The sequence below is a fragment of the Megalobrama amblycephala genome, linkage group LG2, assembly GCF_018812025.1.
Source record: "Megalobrama amblycephala isolate DHTTF-2021 linkage group LG2, ASM1881202v1, whole genome shotgun sequence".
Taxonomy (NCBI): Eukaryota; Metazoa; Chordata; class Actinopteri; order Cypriniformes; family Xenocyprididae; genus Megalobrama; species Megalobrama amblycephala.
The window spans coordinates 14,030,221-14,050,332 of record NC_063045.1 but is presented as its reverse complement, the minus strand read 5'-3'; the positions used below and the strand labels follow the sequence as shown (position 1 = coordinate 14,050,332).

Here is a 20,112-nt window from a genome sequence, read left to right as displayed (position 1 = left end):
TAACCGTGCCATGTCACTGCTAGAAACACAACCGACACTCTTTAAAACAGCTTCAAACTAACTTTCACAACAGGGTAAGTGATTGTCTGGATGGATAAAAGCGTTTTAGTGTTAAATCAAATCATTTGAATGTTTGTCTCAGTTGAATTACTGCCACAGCAGCGTTAGCCTAGCGCGCTAACACAAACTAGCCCAAACTTCTGTCAACTTTTCCTCAGACTTTTCTGTTATAACCTCGTAGAACATTTACCGCGTACACATTGCCTCACCCACTCAAAATGTCATTGTTGCGTGACAACAAATACGGAAAAGTATTTATTGAAGTTGACAGGAGGGAATGAAGCTAAACTCTTACCAGGAAGTGCCAGCTGAGTTTCAAGTGCGCTGAACTGGAGTCTGGAGCTCGCGCCGATGATGATGATGATGATGATGATTAGGAGGAGGAGGAGGAGGAGGATGGTGTCCCAGTCTGTCAAGGTCGAGCACCAGTTGAGTTCCTGCGCGACGCCGCAACACACACGCTAGCTGTTCGCGCGAGCCTACAGAGAGTGTGTATTCGTGTGCGTGTGCGCGCTCTTTAACACGCCATTCCCGACCTGTGCGAGTTACACACACATCCCAGCATGCTCGCTGCATGGAGAGGGGCGGGGAACTTCACACAGGCCAATAACTTTAACACTCACAGTTATGTTCTATCATGTACAATGGTGTGAATAAGTGTTTGCCCCCTTCCTTTTTTTTTTGCATGTTTGTCACACTTCAATGTTTCAGATCATCAAACAAATTTAAATATTAATCAGAGATAACAAGTAAACACAACATGCAGTTTTTTTTTTTTTTTTGAAGGTTTATATTATGAAGGGAAAACAAAATCCAAACCCATATGGCCCTGTGTGAAAAAGTGCTTGCCCCCTAAACCTAATAACTGGTTGGGCCACCCTAGGCTGCAACAACTGCAATCAAGCGTTCGCGTTAACTTGCAATAATGAGTCTGTTACAGCGCTATGGAGGAATTTTGTCCCACTCATCTTTGCAGAATTGTTGTAATTCAGCCACATTGGAGGGTTTTTGAGCATGAACCGCCTTTTTAAGGTCATGCCATAGCATCTCAATAGGATTGAGGTCAGGACTTTGACTAGGCCACTCCAAAGTCTTCATTTTGTTTTTCTTCAGCCATTCAGAGATGGACTTGCTGGTGTGTTTTGGATCATTGTCCTGCTGCAGAACCCAAGTTCACTTCAGCTTGAGGTCACGAACAGATGGCTGGACATTGTCCTTCAGGATTTCATGAACAGAATTCATGATTCCATTTATCACAGCAAGTCTTCCAGGTCTTGAAGCAGCAAAACAGCCCCAGACCATCACACTACCACCACCATATTTTACTGTTGGTATGATGTTCTTTTTCTGCAATGCTGTGTTACTTTTACACCAGACGTAATGGGACACACAGCTTCCAATGTGTTGCCCTTTAAGAAATTTAACTTTTAAATATCTGCTTTATTTTTATTGATACATATTCTAAGGTAAAATAAGAAGTTCATAATTACTTTTCTGTTTATCTACCTCATTTGTAAAAATTAATACTATTTGTTACTTGATGATGTCACTGCCTGTTTAGTCACTTCCTGTGAGTAATTCCTGGTTCTACATGAAAACAATGAGACAGTCATGAGCTGTGTCCGAAACCGCTCCCTATCCACTATATAGTCCACTATATCGGGTGTCAGCCATTTTGTAGTGGTGTCCGAATTCTGAGTGAACAACGTCATTCCCTACATTCGTTCACTACTTTATACCCACAATTCTCTCTGATTTCGAGTGTACGTTCGATGTACACTTGCTGAAGCACTATTTCCCAAAATCCAATGCGGAGAGGGCTGAGAGCGGGTGTGAAAGAATCCAGAGATTACTTTACAGCTTTCTTATTTCTGCTTTAACATTAATTTCATTTCTATTTGTATCTTTTTTAAATTAATCTCTACTTGAATAAAATGTACTAAAATATAGGGAGACATTATTATGATGAATTTTAAAAATTAAATTAAATGAATAAAGGTAAAAGGCTATTATTTTTATTATTAAATGTAGGCATTAAATCAATTTAACGTGTTTTTATAAAAGCAAGGTATAATTTGTGGCAATGTTGTGAACTCATTAAACTTAAGAGATAATTTAGTGAATTATTTTTTTTTTTTTTAAAAACCGTTAATCAACTGTAGTGTATTCAAATCCTAATGGTCGCCTGAGGGCGCTGAAAGATCACGTCAACTGTGAGCGTGAGAGTTTAACAAAATAAAAAAAAAAACATTATTTTTTTATTAAAAAGAATGAAATAATGTACACTTGTTAATGTGTTTATTTTTTGTTTGCAGTATTTTATAGTAGGCCTATTTATATATACTAGCTATATATAGATAGCTCCAGCTCTCAGACGCACAGTATAGCCTATACGTCAGCGTCTGAATTCACTCACTTCATTTCGTTCACTCCATGCAGATATAGTGCACTCAAATGCCATACACTATATAGGGAATAGTGAATGAGTGAACGAGTGAGCGGTTTCGGACACAGCTATGGTGTGCTCTCTCTAACAATCCATTGCATCCACTCTAATCCATCATAGAGGCAATGCCTTTTCACCGCAACATGTCATTGACAAAGAGTGACAGTAAATGATCAACCCTACTACGGCTCTGTCTTCATTGGCTACGGTTTAACTTGGTGTTTAGTCAGAGTTTCAACACACTGCACGAGAACACTACATCCAAAAAAGTTCAACTTTTGTCTCGTCAGTCCACAGAGTATTTTCCCAAAAGTCTTGGGGATCATCAAGATGTTTTCTGGCAAAACTGAGACGAGCCTTTATGTTCTTTTTGCTCAGCAGTGGTTTTCGTCTTGGAACTCTGCCATGCAGGCCATTTTTGCCCAGTCTCTTTCTTATGGTGGAGTCATGAACACTGACCTTAACTGAGGCAAGTGAGGCCTGCAGTTCTTTGGATGTTGTTGTGGGGTCTTTTGTGACCTCTTGGATGAGTCGTCGCTGCGCTCTTGGGGTAGGTTCCACTCCTGGGAAGGTTCACCACTGTCATTTGTGGATAATGGCTCTCACTGTGGTTCGCTGGAGTCCCAAAGCTTTAGAAATGTCTTTATAACCTTTTCCAGACTAATAGATCTCAATTACTTTCTTTCTCATTTGTTCCTGAATTTCTTTGGATCTCAACATGATGTGTAGCTTTTGAGGATCTTTTGGTCTTCTTCACTTTGTCAGGCAGGTCCTATTTAAGTGATTTCTTGATTGCGAACAGGTGTGGCAGTAATCAGGCCTGGGTGTGGCTAGAGAAACTGAACTCAGGTGTGATAAACCACAGTTAAGTTATGTTTTAACAGCAGGGGGCAAGCACTTTTTCACACAGGGCCAGGTGGGTTTTGTTTTCCCTTCATAATAAAAACCTTCATTTAAAAATGCATGTTGTGTTTACTTGTGTGATCTTTGATTAATATTTCAATTTGTTTGATGATCTGAAACATTAAAGTGTGACAAACATACAGAAAATAAAAAAATCAGGAAGGGGGCAAACACTTTTTCACACCACTGTACATCTCACATCACATCTTTTTCATTGTTTCATTGTACATTCTACTTTATTTTTTGCCTCACTTCTATGCAGTTCTGCTCTATTCTTCAACATAGGTTCACATCACTTCTATACTTCACAAGTGTTCTGTTATATTCACTACACTCTTATTCAGTTTTGTTTCAGTTCACTAATATTCTGTTATTTCACTTCAGTTTTATTCTATAACTTGTTGCAAGTTTCACCTCACTTCTATTCTAATGTATTCTCTTGTATGTACATTTCAGCACAGTTCTATTTTCTTGTTTTTCAGTTCACTAATATTCTATTCTGTTTCACTGCAGTTCTATTCTGTAAATTTCACTTCAGTGTAATTCAATGTTACGAGTTTTACCTCACTTCTACACTACTCTATTCTCAAAGGAAGGTTAACACCACATCTATTATATTATGTTATATTGCACTTTACCATTGTTCAATTATATTCTGCAAGTTTTACTGTTCTGTTTCACATCACCTCACTTCTATTCTAATCTATTCTCTTGTATATTTCATTGCACTTCTATTTTATTCTGTTCTGTTCAGTGCAATACATTATTTTCTGTTTCACTTCAGTTCTGTTCTCTAAGTTGCAATGTCAGTGTTATTCCATTTTACAAGTTTCACTTGACTCTTCTGTTTCACCACATTTCTATTCTAATTGACTTTGGAGTATTCTGTACGCTTCACTGCTATTTTATTCTGTTCTGTTTCAATTTACTATGTTCTATTCTTGTTCATTTCACTTCTGTAAGTTTCACTTGATGCCTATACTGTTCTATTCTGTAAGTTTCACTTCACTCTGTCTTATTCTTTGATGTTTCACCTAACTTCTATTCAAGTTTCACTTCACTACTATTTTATTATTGTTTCAATACACCTACACATCTGTTTTATTCCCCAAACTTCATTTAATTTTATTCTATTTAGATCTGTTCTGTTGTAGTCTGTTACAATCTAAGTTTTCTGTTGTAACATGGTACCAAAATATAGGTTAAATACACTATATGTGCACAGAAACATTTATTAGAATTCAAATCTTAAATACTGACACTGCAGAATATGATCATTCAAACCTATAGCAATATTGAAAGACTTGCTGAAAAGTTTCATACAGCACACGATTAAAAAAAAATAACCACTGGAATGTAGGAATATGGACTTACTGTCAAAGTAAGTGAGGTGAATAACACCTCTATAGTGGTCCATAAGACTTGTACTGCCCAGCAAAGCACTTTTAAAAGCACATTGCTTTATGGTACAAATACAATGATTCACATCCAGAGCTGCTACAACTGATCATAAATTACACTGTGGCAGTTTCATATATGGTAAATTGCATTATGACCAGTCACAGTTGAAGCGAATAGGATGCAGGAGAAAAGGGGCACGAATAGTGACTGATTGACAAGGGCCAAATTGTTATGGCAAGGCGACTGGGTCAGAGCATCTCTGAAACGGCAAGGCTTGTGTGTTTCTCCCACTCATCAGGAAAAAAAACACAAACCAGCGACAGGGTGTTGTTGGCTGTGGCATGTGGCAACAACCTAAGCATCACTGCAGACCAGGTACATCCTTCGTGACAATGGTGTTCTCTGGTTGAAGTGGTCTTTCAGTAGGATAATGCACCCTGCCACACTCCGTTTTGGGCGTAAAGCATTGCAAGTATCGCAAGTTACTTAATTAGATTACTTTTTTCAAATAACTAGTAAAGTAACTCATTACTTTGAAATTTACAACAAAACATCTGGGTTATTTTTTCAAATAAGCAACCCAATTTACTTTGTTTTCGCATTATTGACTGACAATACTCCTTTCCCCATGTTGAGTGAAATCGTGAGTAATGCGGCCTTCACATGCTATCGGAAATTTCATAATTCCCAAGTCATGATTATGAGCTTGTTGCATTCAAGTGCTTTGTTGTTGGAATGAACAGGAATCATGGAAGACACTTGGTGTATTTATTGGGAAAATCTTATTAAAACCAAAATTATATTTATTGTCCCATGCACTGACAACCATACAAACATTCACAATGCTATCTAGAAAATTTAGAATGTACTACATTAATGACAAGATGATCTAGCTGTTGTGGGGGGGAACTAATAATCATACCTGTCACAGCAGTAGTTCTCCCCTCCACTATGTGTAAAGTTTATGGCACGCCCATCTCGGGAATTTGGGTATCAAAATTATTTCTAAACTTCCCAGTGGTAAACATGACATCAGAAGGTGTTCATGTGCAATTTTTACCTAGGAAACTCACATTTACGATAACTCTGAGAGCATGTGAAGGCAGCATAAATACAGGGGCACTGTGTGTGCTATGTAAACATGATGGTTATTGTAGTTCTAGACTAAATGTGAGCATGTATTTATCTCAATTGCACAATACAGATTCAGTATTCCTCAATGAATAAAACCAGTGAAATGCAAATTCAGAGTATTATGCAAACCTGCAATAATTAAATTTTAGATAACACAAATATACTTTATTTGTTTAATCTCAGTTTATTAACCAATGTCTTCGCTGCTGACCTTCAATGATCCAATTCAATCATACCAATAAGCAAACATGACTTTAGATGAACATCACATTTGTTTATTTTTACTGCTGAAGTAAGAGCATGATTCACACCCCCATGATTCATCTCAGCGGAAATCCCACCCTGGAACTGATTCTAAACATTTCATTGGCCATGTCAATCACAGTAACGATTGCCTACACCCAACAATGATCCCTAAACCTACCCATCACTGTAACCTCAGCCAATGAAATTGGTTGCAGAGCGGGGATTTCCGCTGAACCGTTTGGGGAAAAAAAATCACGTGAAGTGCAAGTTGAACTTTCTTTTCCTGTGGCCTATTCTTCAGCAATCCAGAATGGAATCACAGCTGAAAGGTTTGTTTACTGTAGAGGTATAAATTTCCATTTCCTTCAGCCTGAGGCTTTATTCATTTCACTTTTCGTAGGAAAGAGCTTTTACATTAGAACTTTTGGGGTTTTTTTGTTATTAAAAAAAAAAGCTAGCCCAGCCCAGGTGAGAAAAAGTAACGCAAAAGTAACGTAACATTACCCTCTATAAAAAGTAACAAATAATTACTTTTTTTAGGGACTATTGAAATATTGTAACACATTACTTTTAAATGTAACTCTCCTCAACACTGGCCACACTGCACACATTATTAAAGACTGTTCTGAGGAACATGATGAAAAGTTCAAGGTGTTGCCCTGGCCTCCAAATTGTCCAGATCTCAATCCATTTGAGCATCTGTGGGATATGCTAGACCAAAAAGTTCGATCCACAGCAGCTCCACCTCGCAACAGGACTTGACATATATACTTCAAATGCAAATGACATTAACAGTAATCTCATTCCAAATTCAATTTGAACTTTTATTTATTCTCATTCATAATTTTATGTTATGAATGTCTGGCTCTAAAATAACTACAGTTTTATGACTGAAGGATCATATAATGTCTAATCTTATCAGGAAAACTTATATGAACAAACAACATAAACATCATAATTTGTTGTGATTCTCGCCACAATTCATCCACCGGCTTGTGATTTTGGTGTGGATAGGCCTGTATTACCTGTATTATTGCCAGTTCCAAGATTATTAGCGAAGCATGCGACATAAACTAAAACTCTTTGTATTAGTTACAAAACAATAACCACATCAGCATATCTAGTGCATTTAATCTTGCTAGTGTCAAATTAATGTCAAAAGGAAGGCTATTTCTTGTTTACACCTCATAACATTAACACTCAAACTATATCAATATAAACAATATTATGTGTTGTCAGCAATAAAATTGCTGCAATAAGCTGATGATACTATACAGTACTATTACATTCAATCAGAGCATTGGAGGGGAGCATTTTCTGTTCTGTATAAGGAAAGTAACAATGTTTTTTCCTACATTTTGACAGTTGATAATCAACAAGTGTTGTGCGCTGCTTTTCTTTCTTTTTTTCTGTCTTGACACTTCAATAGCAGTTCTGCTAACCTCCTCACAAATACCATATAAGAAAGGTAAAGCACACACTGTGTGTTTTCCCCTCTACTTGAACAAGCGTTGAAGATTAAAAGAAATGTCTGCGGAAAATCTGTCAATTCTGTTGGCGAATAACGGCAAGCTGGAATTTAATGGCATGAGTTATATTGGGCTCCCTCAACACCCACATTTTGCTCTCAATGAGATCAATGCTGCTTCATGACAGATAGGGACTGTCTTTAGTATCTTCAAATTTCTGGTTTCTGAGGGAATAATTAGATAGATGGATAAGAGGCAGTTCTTGTGACTGCACACAGGAGCTCTGGTTCAACACTGCAGTCTGTTGTCTTGAAATCTGTGTAATAATCAGATTGTGCCGATTGTTCTAAAAGTAGAACGACGGCAGTTCCATAATGTTAACTCTTCTTTTTTTTTTTTTTTAGATATTTGTTTTGCCAAAATCCTTGTTTGATTTCATATTTTTCTGGGATGTAGATGAGCTTCCACATGTCTTTTTTCGGGTCTTGTTTGTCTTTACCCCCAGACAATGAACTTTTTTGGCGGTGCACAAGAGGGTCGCGCTGTTGCGGAAAAAAAAACAGCCAGCTTGATTTGATTTATTATTGTGGCTGTCGATAAAAAAAGTTACCCAAATCAAATCTTCATGTCTATGTGCATATATGTAAACACACACTTTCACGTGCATCCTTTTGTCCTTTTCTGTTTGCTTGTGTGTCTGCTGTCATGGAATTCGAGTTTTGTTTTCTATGTTTTCATGAATGCACACATATACATCTATTTATTTATTGTCACTTGAGGACCATCTTTTAGATAGCGTACATGTTTTCTTAATGACAAAATTTTAAAATATACAAGCTGAGCTTTCCATGAATCTTAATATTCCATCATCCTTTATTTAATTATAGTCAGAATGCATTATTTTGGCAATGACTAAAATGTGTGTAAAGCTTTAAAATAAACGTAAATGTACAGTATGCAATCAATTAAAATCAATTGTTAAAATAAAGCACTAATACTTTTAATAACATTTGAATTGATTAATATGTGATCGAAGTTATGATCAGAATTTATTCATTTCTATATCTATCTATATATGTATATGATTTGAAAATGTGTATTGTTGAAAAAAATGCATTATGAGAAACCAGTTTTGCCAATTAAAATTGTTCAAATAAAGCACTTATACTTTTAATAACATTTGAATTGATTAATATGTGATCGAAATTATGATCAGAATTTATTATATATATATATATATATATATATATATATATATATATATATATATATATATATATATATATGATTTGAAAATGTGTATCATGTTGAAAAAAATGCATTATGAGAAACCAGTTTTGCCAATTAATTTTCAGATTTCAGAATTATAGCATTTTGGGTAATTTTATGAGTCTGTACATGTATGTTAAATTTAGAAGACAAACAACAACAACAACAACAACAAAGCCCATTAAAAGGCCAAAACAAAGCAAAGCATTACTATTTTTTTCTAAACTTTTCAGCTTCAGTCATTAGTTTTTTAAAGAACTTTCAAAGCTTGTTTGTAGTAGTGTTCAAGCACTGTAAAAAGTGAAAATGTTACATTAAGGTCCTGATTTGATATTTAAAAATGACTTTCCTTGGTGCAACATAATGTAGTCAGATAAATTTAGCCATTTCAGAAGTAAAATATAATTACATAATTATATATTTTATGTTAATTTAGAGGTAGCTGCTAGCACTGAAAAAAAGAAACAATTTTCACTCAGACATGCTAGTAAATTTCACAGTAAATTAGAAAGAAACTGTAACATATTGAAGTAAATGTGAAATGTTCAAATAGAAAGACGTGCTCCAATAAACTTTGATATAGGCAGACTGATAGACAGATAGATACTTCATTATATATGGGTGTGTGCACCTGTATAAATGTACATTTGTGTACATGTGTCTGTTTCCACCTACTTACCCGACCTGCATGTAAGACACTGACCTCTGAACTGAATGTTCACAAATCTCTGATGTGTTATCTGCATCTGCTGCTGCTGCTAAGGGTCACAGACTCTCACTGTGTGTGTGTGTGTGTGTGTGTGTGTGTGTGTGTGTGTGTGTGTGTGTGTGTGTGTGTGTGTGTGTGTGTGTGTGTGTGTGAATACGGCTACATGAGCATGTACTTTTGACAGAGTAGGAGGCAGTGATATGCATACTTTCCTGGGATAAAAGGTGCTGGTGTGGAACTGCCACTGTATGGAAACACACACACACACACACACATACACACGGGTGCCAGGCTGACTGTACACATCATCTGACACCAGGCTTCTTGCTTTCTCGTCTCAGCAGTGTATATGCAATGTACCTGTCTGTGTGTGTATGTGTGTGTGTGTGTGTGTGTGTGTGTGTGTCCCTCTCAGGCTCACTCTACCGTGTCAGTCACAGGAGCACCTGAGTCCACATCACACACATCAGCTGTTTACACACCATCCTGTGTTCTGATCCACAGATATTCACTAGAGAGACACCATTGAGAATCCCCAGAGGAACATTTTATTGCTTAGAGGTTTTTTCGTTCATGGCTCAGGAGATTTAATGGAGTCATGTTTCACTTAAGCATCAACTTTGACTCAGATGTTTTGCCTAAAACTATTTTGAAGAAACACAAATACACAAATGGGACGGATAGAGCTATAATGCGAAAGTGAATAGCATCGCTTGTGAAAAAGAAGTGCGCTTAATTGTATTGAATGCGTACTTCAAATTTTAACAGTATTTTTTTTTTAAATGTACTTGCAGATAATATATTAATGAAATTAAGGCTAATGAAATTAGTGTATCGCTTAAAGAGAGTAGCCTACACATTTTTATACGTTTCTTAACACACTTAGGTACAGTTTTAAAAAGTGCACTTGAAATAAATTGAAAGTTTTAGTTAAAAGTATATTTTAAATAATGTTTTAATAATTTTTTGTCATGGTTTAAGGACTAACATACTAAAACACTTGTAAAGTACTTGATTAAAATTTTAACTCTAGTGTGTTATTTAATATTAGCTACATTTCAAATATATTTTAAATGAATTGCAACTTCATCATTACAAAAATATGTAATTACAAATATGTTAATGGCCTAAGTTTCAACAGAAATTACATACAATTTTAGTTTACTATAAATGCTGGTCAGTACATTCAGCAATACACTTTTCACCAAATTTCAAAGACAACAGAAGTACTTTTAAAATTACACACAAATGATGTACGTAAGATGTAGTGAAGTGGGTCAAAAAAAGCAGTCTAATTTTCATTGCATTTAAAATAAATTTAAACTAATTTAAACATGCATTTAAGTGCTCGAAAACATTTAATTCAGATCGGAATTAAGTATATTTTTAATAATAAATTCTCTTTTTAAATGTGTGCTAAAGTGTAGGCCTATACTTTTTCACGAGGGGATAGAATCACATTAACACCACTTTAACATGGCAGTCATGGAAGAATTTGATAAATATACAGTATGAGTTCATAATGAGATTTCTGATTGCACACTTAATTGGTAAATCTGAGCACAGTTTTAAATGTTATTGTCTTTTTTATATATAGGCCTATATTTGAGAAGCATTTGTTCTCGATTCAATCTCATTGCCATGTAGGAGAGACTACATATTAAGAGGTTTGTCTCTAGGTTGATTTCTATCATTCTGTGGGCATAAGTGTTGAATGGGGAACATGGAATCTTTTATGTTTCACAGAAGAAAGGAAGTTATACACATTTGGTTCAACATTAGAGTGATTAAATGAGGACAGAATTTTAATTTTGGGGTGAACTGTCTCTTTAATAGTGTGTTAATTTTTTTTTTCCGGTAGTGTATTTAAAAAAGAACATTTTAAATGTTTTTCTGACATAAAATCAGTGTGTCATAATAGAACATGCTCATGGAAACAATCACAAACCTTCCTGATTCATCATGCAGTTTGGCTCCTTGTGTGTGAGAGAAAGAGATTTCCATATAATCGCTGTTTGCAGGGGAGGACAGCATCCATCTTCCTGTTTGCTTCTGGATATGGTGACCGTCTACTCCTCCAAGTGTGTATAAAATACATCATCGCCTCCTTTTGAACCCTCAAGGTCCCTTGTTTTCCAAAGAATTCCCTACGGTCACGGGTGTTAAGAGCCTCTTGTCTGCTGACTTGGGCCTAAGGACAACTGACCACTGAATGTGACGAATAAACGTAAGTTATTTAAACTTCTTAGCCAAAAGGCAGAGAAGTGATAAACTTATATTATATACATATATTATTAGCTATTATAATGCATATTATTATGCATGGGTATAAATACATAACCATATAAGCTTATAAACCCTGAAAATGTGCATTTCTACCTGATTTGGCACTTGAAATGACTTCCGTTGGTGTTGTATCCAAGTTAATTCAGTAACATTAAAGGTACACTATGTAACTTTTTTCTTCAAAATTGACAGATTTTATAGAAAGAGCGAGTACATCATGAAACCATCTTCCAAACCGTGTTTTTGTCTTATCCTGATACGGTATCAGCGTTTAGACCGGACGACGACCGTTGCGGAGTAGCCCAGTACCTGCGTGACTCGTCATAAACATAAACAGAGAAAAGTAGTTCCGTCTACAATGTTCTTCCGCCAGACGCATGCAGTTTTGTTTATTAACCGCCAGAGCGCCAAAGTTACATATAGTACATTTAAGTGACTGAGATGTTACCACATGAAGCACATTGTAGGTTGTCTGACTAAACATTTTTATGAAGGCAGCGCAGAAATTGTCCACAGACTGAAAAGAATTACGTTTCGTGGTCATCCAGCATGTGCAGATCAGTGATGCAGCCCGAAGCTTGACAAGTCTGGCATAGCTGGAATTCAACACTTTACTGTTTACTAGGCCCCCATGTGGCCCAATGCTTTTTCCCCCACACACACTTAACAGAGTATAGCACAAGCATTGTTTAATAAAGTTTGCTTTCTAGATATTGTTACAATAAGAAAAAAATCAGCATAATATTTTAAAACATTTACCATTACATCAAACTTACAAAAAAAAAGGAATATTTCCCTCTACTATTTTATTGATTTATTTTAACTAACACCACAAGAATGTGTTTCTAGGAAAATCAGCGAACCCCAATTTTTTTTTTTTTTTTTTTTAAGATAACCAGGTTTTATTGTCAAATCAAGCATGCTTTTACTGACTTTTACTGTTGTTTTGTCTGAAGATTTTGGATTTACAAGAATTGTCCTTTAAAAGGTTATAGTATACAACAGACAACAAAAGAAACATCAATATAAAATAATATCCAAATATCTGAAATTGCTGTCAACAACATGAAGTGCATGCAAAAATTTGAATCTTTTTTTTTTTTTTTTTTTTTATAAATAATGTGTTTTCATTTTAAATACAGCCATATGGTGTTCCTTTCCAGCTTCTCTTGGTCAGACATTTTGTTGCCAAGTTTTAGGAAGGCTGTGCTTTCATGATAAGTGACATTTGTTGCACAGGAATGTTTTACAGCAAGCAGAATTACAAGGTAGTGTGTGTGTGTGTAGACATGCATGCGTGCGTAGATTCCGTCTCCTGCAGTCGCCTCTTGGAGCAAGGTTGCTCTGTTATGCATCTACAGTACTGTACAACTTATTTTTCTTTGCCTTTCTGCCTCATTTCGGTCGTAAGAAAAATATCCCATTTGTTGTGGAATCTCTTACAAAGATGTTTTTAAACATTCAGGACCAAAAAAAAAAAAAAAAAAAGGAAAAAAATTTGGAATACATTTTTGGTAGATTGTTTTTTGTTGTTTAAATCACTCTAAAATCTGATCCTAATATTGTCTTTGTCTTCAATGGTGAAGAATTCCGATCAAAGCTTCTTTTAATACTTTAGGGAATTTTCAAACGTCGTGAAGTATGGCTGTAATGCCCCAAGATTTGTTCTCCCTGAAAAAAAATCATAAAGTAACAATATATTAAACTACAGAGCAACCTTGCTTTGAGAGGTTTATATACTAATTTTTCAAAAAAGGCTTTCTAGCATTCCTGTGCTTGGTATTTCTGTATAAAGTAGCCATGATCATGCATTAAAAAGCATTTTTTCTTGACTACAGGGCTTTGGTTCAAATCCATGGGGCATTACTTTAACAACAGAAACAGAATAAAGTCTGAAATCGATGTCAGAATGAAAGCAAGACAAGGTTCGATCAGTCATGTCGTGTGTGTGTGTTTTTTTTTTTTTTTTTTTTTTTTTTGGGGTGTGAGCAGAAGTTTAAATCTGAAAGCAACACAAAAATGGTTTGTGTAATGAAAAATAAAACGCTTGTAAAGCAAAGTAGTTTTATTCACACAAATTTAATAAGATATAACAACTGTTTGGTCCATAAATATTTAAGGGGAAATAGTTTCTATACACCATCTTTTTTTCAAGAAACAAGGAAACATGGACAATCTTGATAGAACACGTACTGTACTATTAACACGAAGATCAATATATATGATTCTCGGATTTACCAACTAGTTCTGAAAGAGTGCACAACTGCCTTCTATGACATCGCCGCCCCCTTGTAACAGAATACACCATTAAAAAGATCTTCAGAAAAATCAGATGAAAAACAGAACAGTACAAAACTAGTGAGGCGTTCCAAGGATGGAAATCATTTAACAAACAAACATGTATCTCCTGAATTTCACAAACTCTCTTCCAAGTCGCATAAGGCACATAGTAGAACTGAGTTAAGCATCTACTTCATGAAGCAGATCTAGTGTACCACTTTGTTCTACAACAGAACAAATTTGTCATCACACAAGGAAATGTTTCACCCTAGCGAGGAGCCCCGACCAATCTCCAACTTCAGCCGTAAATGTTGTTGTTGTTGTTTTTTTTTTTTGGTCTGTTCGGTGGCAAAACATTAAAAAAGAGGGGGGAAACCAGAACAAAACAGGGTGATGCGTGTCTTTCCCAATTAACTTCCTGCTTAGCATTCACAAATCACTCATAACGCTTCCTACTGGGCACCATATTGTCACTGAGCGTTGGATATCTTCATTCAAAACAGTTGTTCTACTAGCTGAGGCCCAGCAAACCATCCAGGCCACCTTGTGATCTGATTCGCACACATCGTGGCAAATTAGGTGGTAACGTTTTAAGCAATTACCACTCTTATTTGGTATTACAGTCCAGCGTCAGTGACAAAACAGACCTAAATTGAGGTCACAGCATCCGCTTGGGAAACGTTCCCAATGTAAATTTCCTGCGGAATATACTCAAATAAACATAGCATACATACTTTTTTTTCTGTGGCGGGTATTTAATGTCTCAATGACTGTCCAGATCTAAAATGATCACAAAAACAAATCAATGACAAGTACTACAAACTCAGCTGCCACGCGGTTGCAAATGCTACACATTTTTAGTAGGTCTCGTCTTACATTTCCAAAGGTCTTTCTGTGGTCGCCAAAGGGTTTATTTTTTTATTTATTTTTTTTTTTTTGTGGAAAATAAAAATAGAATCTGAAAATAAAGGGGGATAAAGACAAAAACAGCAAATCCGTGTTAGAAAAGGTTTGTCAAGGTAGTTTGTGGGGGGCTCCCAGATTCGTGGCTGTCCAAACTAGAGGTCACTGATGTTACTACGGTGATAGAGGGATTGGTCAGGTCAGTTAGTGTGGTGGCCGTGCTGGGTGGGGTCAGAGCACCGCTGTCGGAAGAGGGCGGCGGAAGTGACGTGCCGTCAGCCTTATCAACACCCCCATTCTCCTGCCGCAAAACGTTCCTTCTGAATTTGGCCCGTGCGTTTTGGAACCAAACCTGCAAACCAATCCCAGTGTCTTTACTCTTTTCGTGTTTTGCTGCGAATTATTGTCATATTTTTGCCTACTTATAAGTCATATCATTTAACATCACAAAGTTAATCACTACTAAACAAAACCAAATTGAATCGAAAGGCTCTACAAAATAACAGGCCTCAACTTTTGATAGGGATTCTACTGGAAAACATGGACCATCCTCCAAAATAACTTTTCAATTTGGATTTTTTTTTTTTTTTTTGGTGCATAAGTATTGCCCCTTGAATTAAGCCTCTATTTAGTATAAAATTTGTATCTATTGCCTTGCAAAATGTGTAACTACATGACATAACAACAGAAAAATGATTGATGGATTAAAATGGAAAGCAAAAAACTCAAGGATGGGATAAGAAGTTGTTGGTGTGGGTGTGAAATGGAGTCTACTGTGTGGCGACGCTTACCTGAAGAACTCTCTTGGTCAGTCCTGTCTTTTGGGCAAGCTGTTTTAAGTCCTTGGCGTCGGGGTTGTGGTTTATGGCAAAGTAGGACTTCATGGTGCGAAGCTGATGGTGTTTGAACGACGTTCGCATGCGCTTGGTCTTCTGGGAAGGAGGGTAGGGTTGCTGATCCCGATCCAAATGGTCCGCTTCGTTCTCGTTACAACCTGAGTTCCAGAACAAGGCGAAAATAAAGCAATGAGAGTCGAAAGAGGATCATTCGACAATGATTTATATGTTTGTCAGGGTAATGAGGATTCAAATACAGTACAGTTGAAAACTATACAGATGTAAATAACTTATTGGATCACAAACAAGTCATATTTAACTTCTTAAACTCTTAAAAATATAGGTTCTGAAAGAGGGTTTTCTCAGCTACACCAAAGAAGAACCATTTTGGGTTCACCAAGAAACCTTTCAGTGAACAGTTCTTATGATCATTTTAAAAATCTAAAGAACCTTTTTCTTCTATAAAGAACCTTTTGTGGAAAGGAAAGGTTCTTCTTGGAACCATCGATGCCTTTATTTTTTTGATTATAGCCTATCAAAAACGTCATTAGTGTCACATGACACCTGACGAAATTAATCTGAACATAACTAAATTCAAAGCAGCTGCTTTCCATGTAATCTTTTGCATTTGATAACAATATTCATTTTAAAATTTGGCAGGATGAATAGCGTCACCTTCGTTTCATCTTAAATTACCGTAGGCTACTTGATAATTTATGGATGTATAGCTATTAATACTGTAAACTACGTGCCATGAATAGCTAAAATGATTTAAGCAAAAGTGTCAGTTGGAGCCGTCATGTTAAATCGCTGCTCCATTTAGCCAAATTAATTTAGTAATTAAATCGATCGAACGGTGCTGAACCCCAGCACCGTTAACGTTTGTATTTACAGAATTAAAAATTAAAATGCACAGCAAGAATTAACTTGAATTTATAGTTATGAGGAGAACAAAATGTTCTCAAGCATGATGCCTTCACGATTCCTTTTTTGCCACCAGAGGTCTCTATCTACAAAATATCTACGCAACAAGTCGACTGTTGCATTGGGTTTTTAACTAATATAAATTAATATATACAATGCTATGCAAAATTATATATTTTTTAAAATGCAAAACAACAACAAAAACAGTTTAAAACTAATAATGATTTTATTTTAAAAGTAAATAATTCTGAGCTTATATGTTAAAACATGCAAGCTGAAAAACAAAAGATTGAAGAAAAGGTGAAAAACAAAATAATAACGTTGTACCAAAAATTATACGAGCAGAAACAAGCAAACAAAAAAGCATTAATGATAAAAACAACGAAAACGGCAATAATAGGCCTAAATAAAACTATCAACAATCATCAATAGCCTAATATCGCGGAAGTCGTATTAATTTGAGAATTATTACAACTGACAACCATTTAATTTCTAAGACAAACTACAGCTTATAGGTCTTGATAAAATATTGCAAACTTCACAACACGTTAGTGTCAGGATAAAAAAAGCGAGTAAGTTTAGAGTCGGACGGATGTGCGTATACGTAGTAAGTGTCCTAAACGTTGCGCTGAGAACAGCAATGACCTTCAAGTGTCTGAATCGGAGCTGGTTGAGAGCCAGAGATTCCGACGTCACATTCAATTAACGGAGAACAATTAACGGGCAGATTACCCTTATTTCTCTCCATTCATGAAGAACGGCAGAAACTTGGCACACAAAGCCACATTTTTCCGAGCAGACAGTAATTGTAACAGCCAAAACAAAACAGGCGCAGCGGGGATGCATTATGACGTACATCTGAATTCAAAAAGTAGAAAAATTCGAAAAAGCAAGAAACGGGAAATAATGACTAGTAATATGAGGGCAGATACAGGCCTGTGGGCGATGGATCTACATTGCTATGATCCCTGCACGTGGAGCTGGGTCACGGGTTCACTCCTTTGAGAATTTCAAATTAGATGTTTGATGACGCACTAATGAGCGAGGCCTATAATTAATCAGATCCCAATCATCAAGACACAAGAGCGATATGCATTTTACTGTTGACGCTTAAATAAAATCCGAAGAAAAAATAAATATAGGCCTACCAAACAATTAAAGAAATTTGTAATCTTGTTATAGGTTACTTATCCCATTATTTTAGTAGCCTATGAAATTATAATACTGTAATATTTCTGTATATTAGGATAATGTAGGTTACAGTATGGAAGGTGAACTAAGCATTTTTTTTTTGGTAAATTCGCGATAGAGCGCAGATTTATTTTATGCTATTCTAAATATATTAAAATAATGTAATGTAATTTCTATGTAATAATGACAGACATTTGAACACTGAAAACACTGATTTTCACTTGAACTGAAAGTGGGACAGTTATTGTTTGCAGGCATTAACTAAGAACTAAAAACTAAACTAAAGAAAAAAAAAATGTTTATGATCAAGATGGTTATTATTAGAACATCGTGGCTGGTTTGTTACAGGTCCAAGGTGATCTACAATTTTGACCATGGCCGTACCACCTGATAATCCATCTGATCCATTATCTACACCAGCTTGGGCCAATTAATGACCATAAGTGACCAGCATGGTCCTTCCTGAAACCATGAAACAACCAACAGACGAATAACGCTCATATATAATCTCAAGTCTATGCTATTAATATAAATACACAGGCTCTATTCCTTGACATGGTTAATGCCATGTTAGCTCATAACAGTATGATGATTAATGATCATAATCCCGCAGAACACGTTTTAAAAGTGTCCCACTTTATCTACACGATAAGGCCTTTATAAATACTGTAATGAAATATAAAATAACTAAAAATAGGCTAGGCCATATTAGAGAAATGCATCAGCGTTTATAAAGAGCCTTGTGATAGTTATTAGGCTATAGACTTTCGCATTTGATTGTCTGCTGATTTTTAAACGACAGCTTAATTAAATGCATTTGTCCGCTTCCCCTAATAGTAAAAACTAAATCAATGTTTATCGAAAGCACAATTATTCACATCTTATGTTGCTAATTAAACAGAACACTGAAGGATATAAAGTGCAACCAAAGTAAATTTATATCCGTCAAGGCCACTGAGCAGCTCTTAATGCGCATCTCACCTGAGTTGTAAGAGCCGATATCTATCCCCATCGCCGGACTCTTCCTCTTCCGCGGCCTTCCTTTCTGCACCGTGCCGGTGCCATTGAAGTAAGGTAGCGCGAGCCCTCCACCTTTGGCCGCTAATTCAGCGTAGTTTAATTGAGGGTGATACTCTCCCTGAATAAGGGTCTCAAAGTGAACCCGGCAGTAAACCAAGTTGTCTTTCATGCCGAAATGGTCACCCGTGGTCAGTGTTTTGTTGCATGTGGTGCAGGTGAAGCAGCTCAGATGGTACACGGAGTCCCTGGCTCGCATCACCATTTCCGAGGCGGAGATGCCGAGGTGGCAGCGGGCACATCTCTGCACGGAGAACCTTCTGGAACAGCACAAGTCATTTATAATCAAAATAATCACTTAGATTGGTGATAACGTTCATTAACGAACATCACACAACGCATAACAGATCAAAAGCGCATGCACGTGCTAATATATTTGAAGATGCTCCATTAAAAATCATTTTTAAATGTTATTTGAATGCACTAATTATGTGTTAAAAAGATTATTTTCTTTTTAATTGAATAATTACAAGTTTTAGGTGGCAGTAAAATATAGCCTAAACGAATATAATGTGAGCTGAGAAAAAAAAAACATGCATGAAGCATGAATTAATTAGATTTATTAGATTAATTAAAGCGTGTCAGTTAATCGCTGAAAATCATTATATGGGTCAATGGCTTACACTGGATCTCATGTCACCATGTGTGTTTAAAAAAAAAAAAGTTACTAACCAGGGCCTACTAAACAGGCCTAATGCACAGTTTAAGCCTCAAAGTTAAACTTACCTGTAGTAATCCTCTTTGCAGTAAATGCTGCCATCCTTCGCGAAACACGTCAACTCGGATTCAAGGGCCAGTTTACATTCACAACACTTGAGACACCTTAAATGCCACTGTTTATCAACGGCGAGTAAGTAGTATCTGTCGGAGATTTTACCACCGCAACCGGCGCACAGCGCGGGCTTCTCTGGGCTCATGGAGGGCATAGTCTTCAAAAATAAAACATAAAGAGATGAGTGAGTGAAAGCTTGTGTGTCC

General features: G+C 36.2%; 2 protein-coding genes across 6 annotated transcripts in view; both read right to left on the bottom strand.

The window, feature by feature from the left end:
• nek7 (NIMA-related kinase 7) overlaps positions 1-634 on the bottom strand; it is an 80,267-nt gene extending 79,633 nt beyond the window's left edge. Inside the window, exon 1 of one of the 2 annotated variants that reach the window (XM_048182907.1) lies at positions 356-634. The gene's annotated coding sequence lies outside the window, so the exon portion shown is untranslated. The remainder of the gene's footprint in view (positions 1-355) is intronic. The other variant, XM_048182906.1, reaches the window with a different exon arrangement.
• A 10,816-nt stretch (positions 635-11,450) lies between these two features.
• lhx9 (LIM homeobox 9) overlaps positions 11,451-20,112 on the bottom strand; it is a 12,542-nt gene continuing 3,880 nt past the window's right edge. For 2 of the 4 annotated variants that reach the window (XM_048182904.1, XM_048182903.1), the window contains 4 exons: positions 19,861-20,063; positions 19,039-19,394; positions 15,898-16,100; positions 13,974-15,458 (listed from right to left, as the gene is read on the bottom strand). In XM_048182904.1, coding sequence (XP_048038861.1) covers positions 15,204-15,458; positions 15,898-16,100; positions 19,039-19,394; positions 19,861-20,063 — 1,017 coding nt within the window. In that variant the 3' untranslated portion in view covers positions 13,974-15,203. Of the gene's footprint in view, positions 11,846-12,016; positions 13,595-13,973; positions 15,459-15,897; positions 16,101-19,038; positions 19,395-19,860; positions 20,064-20,112 lie in introns of those variants that run through there. The other 2 variants (XR_007183886.1, XM_048182905.1) reach the window with 2 other exon arrangements.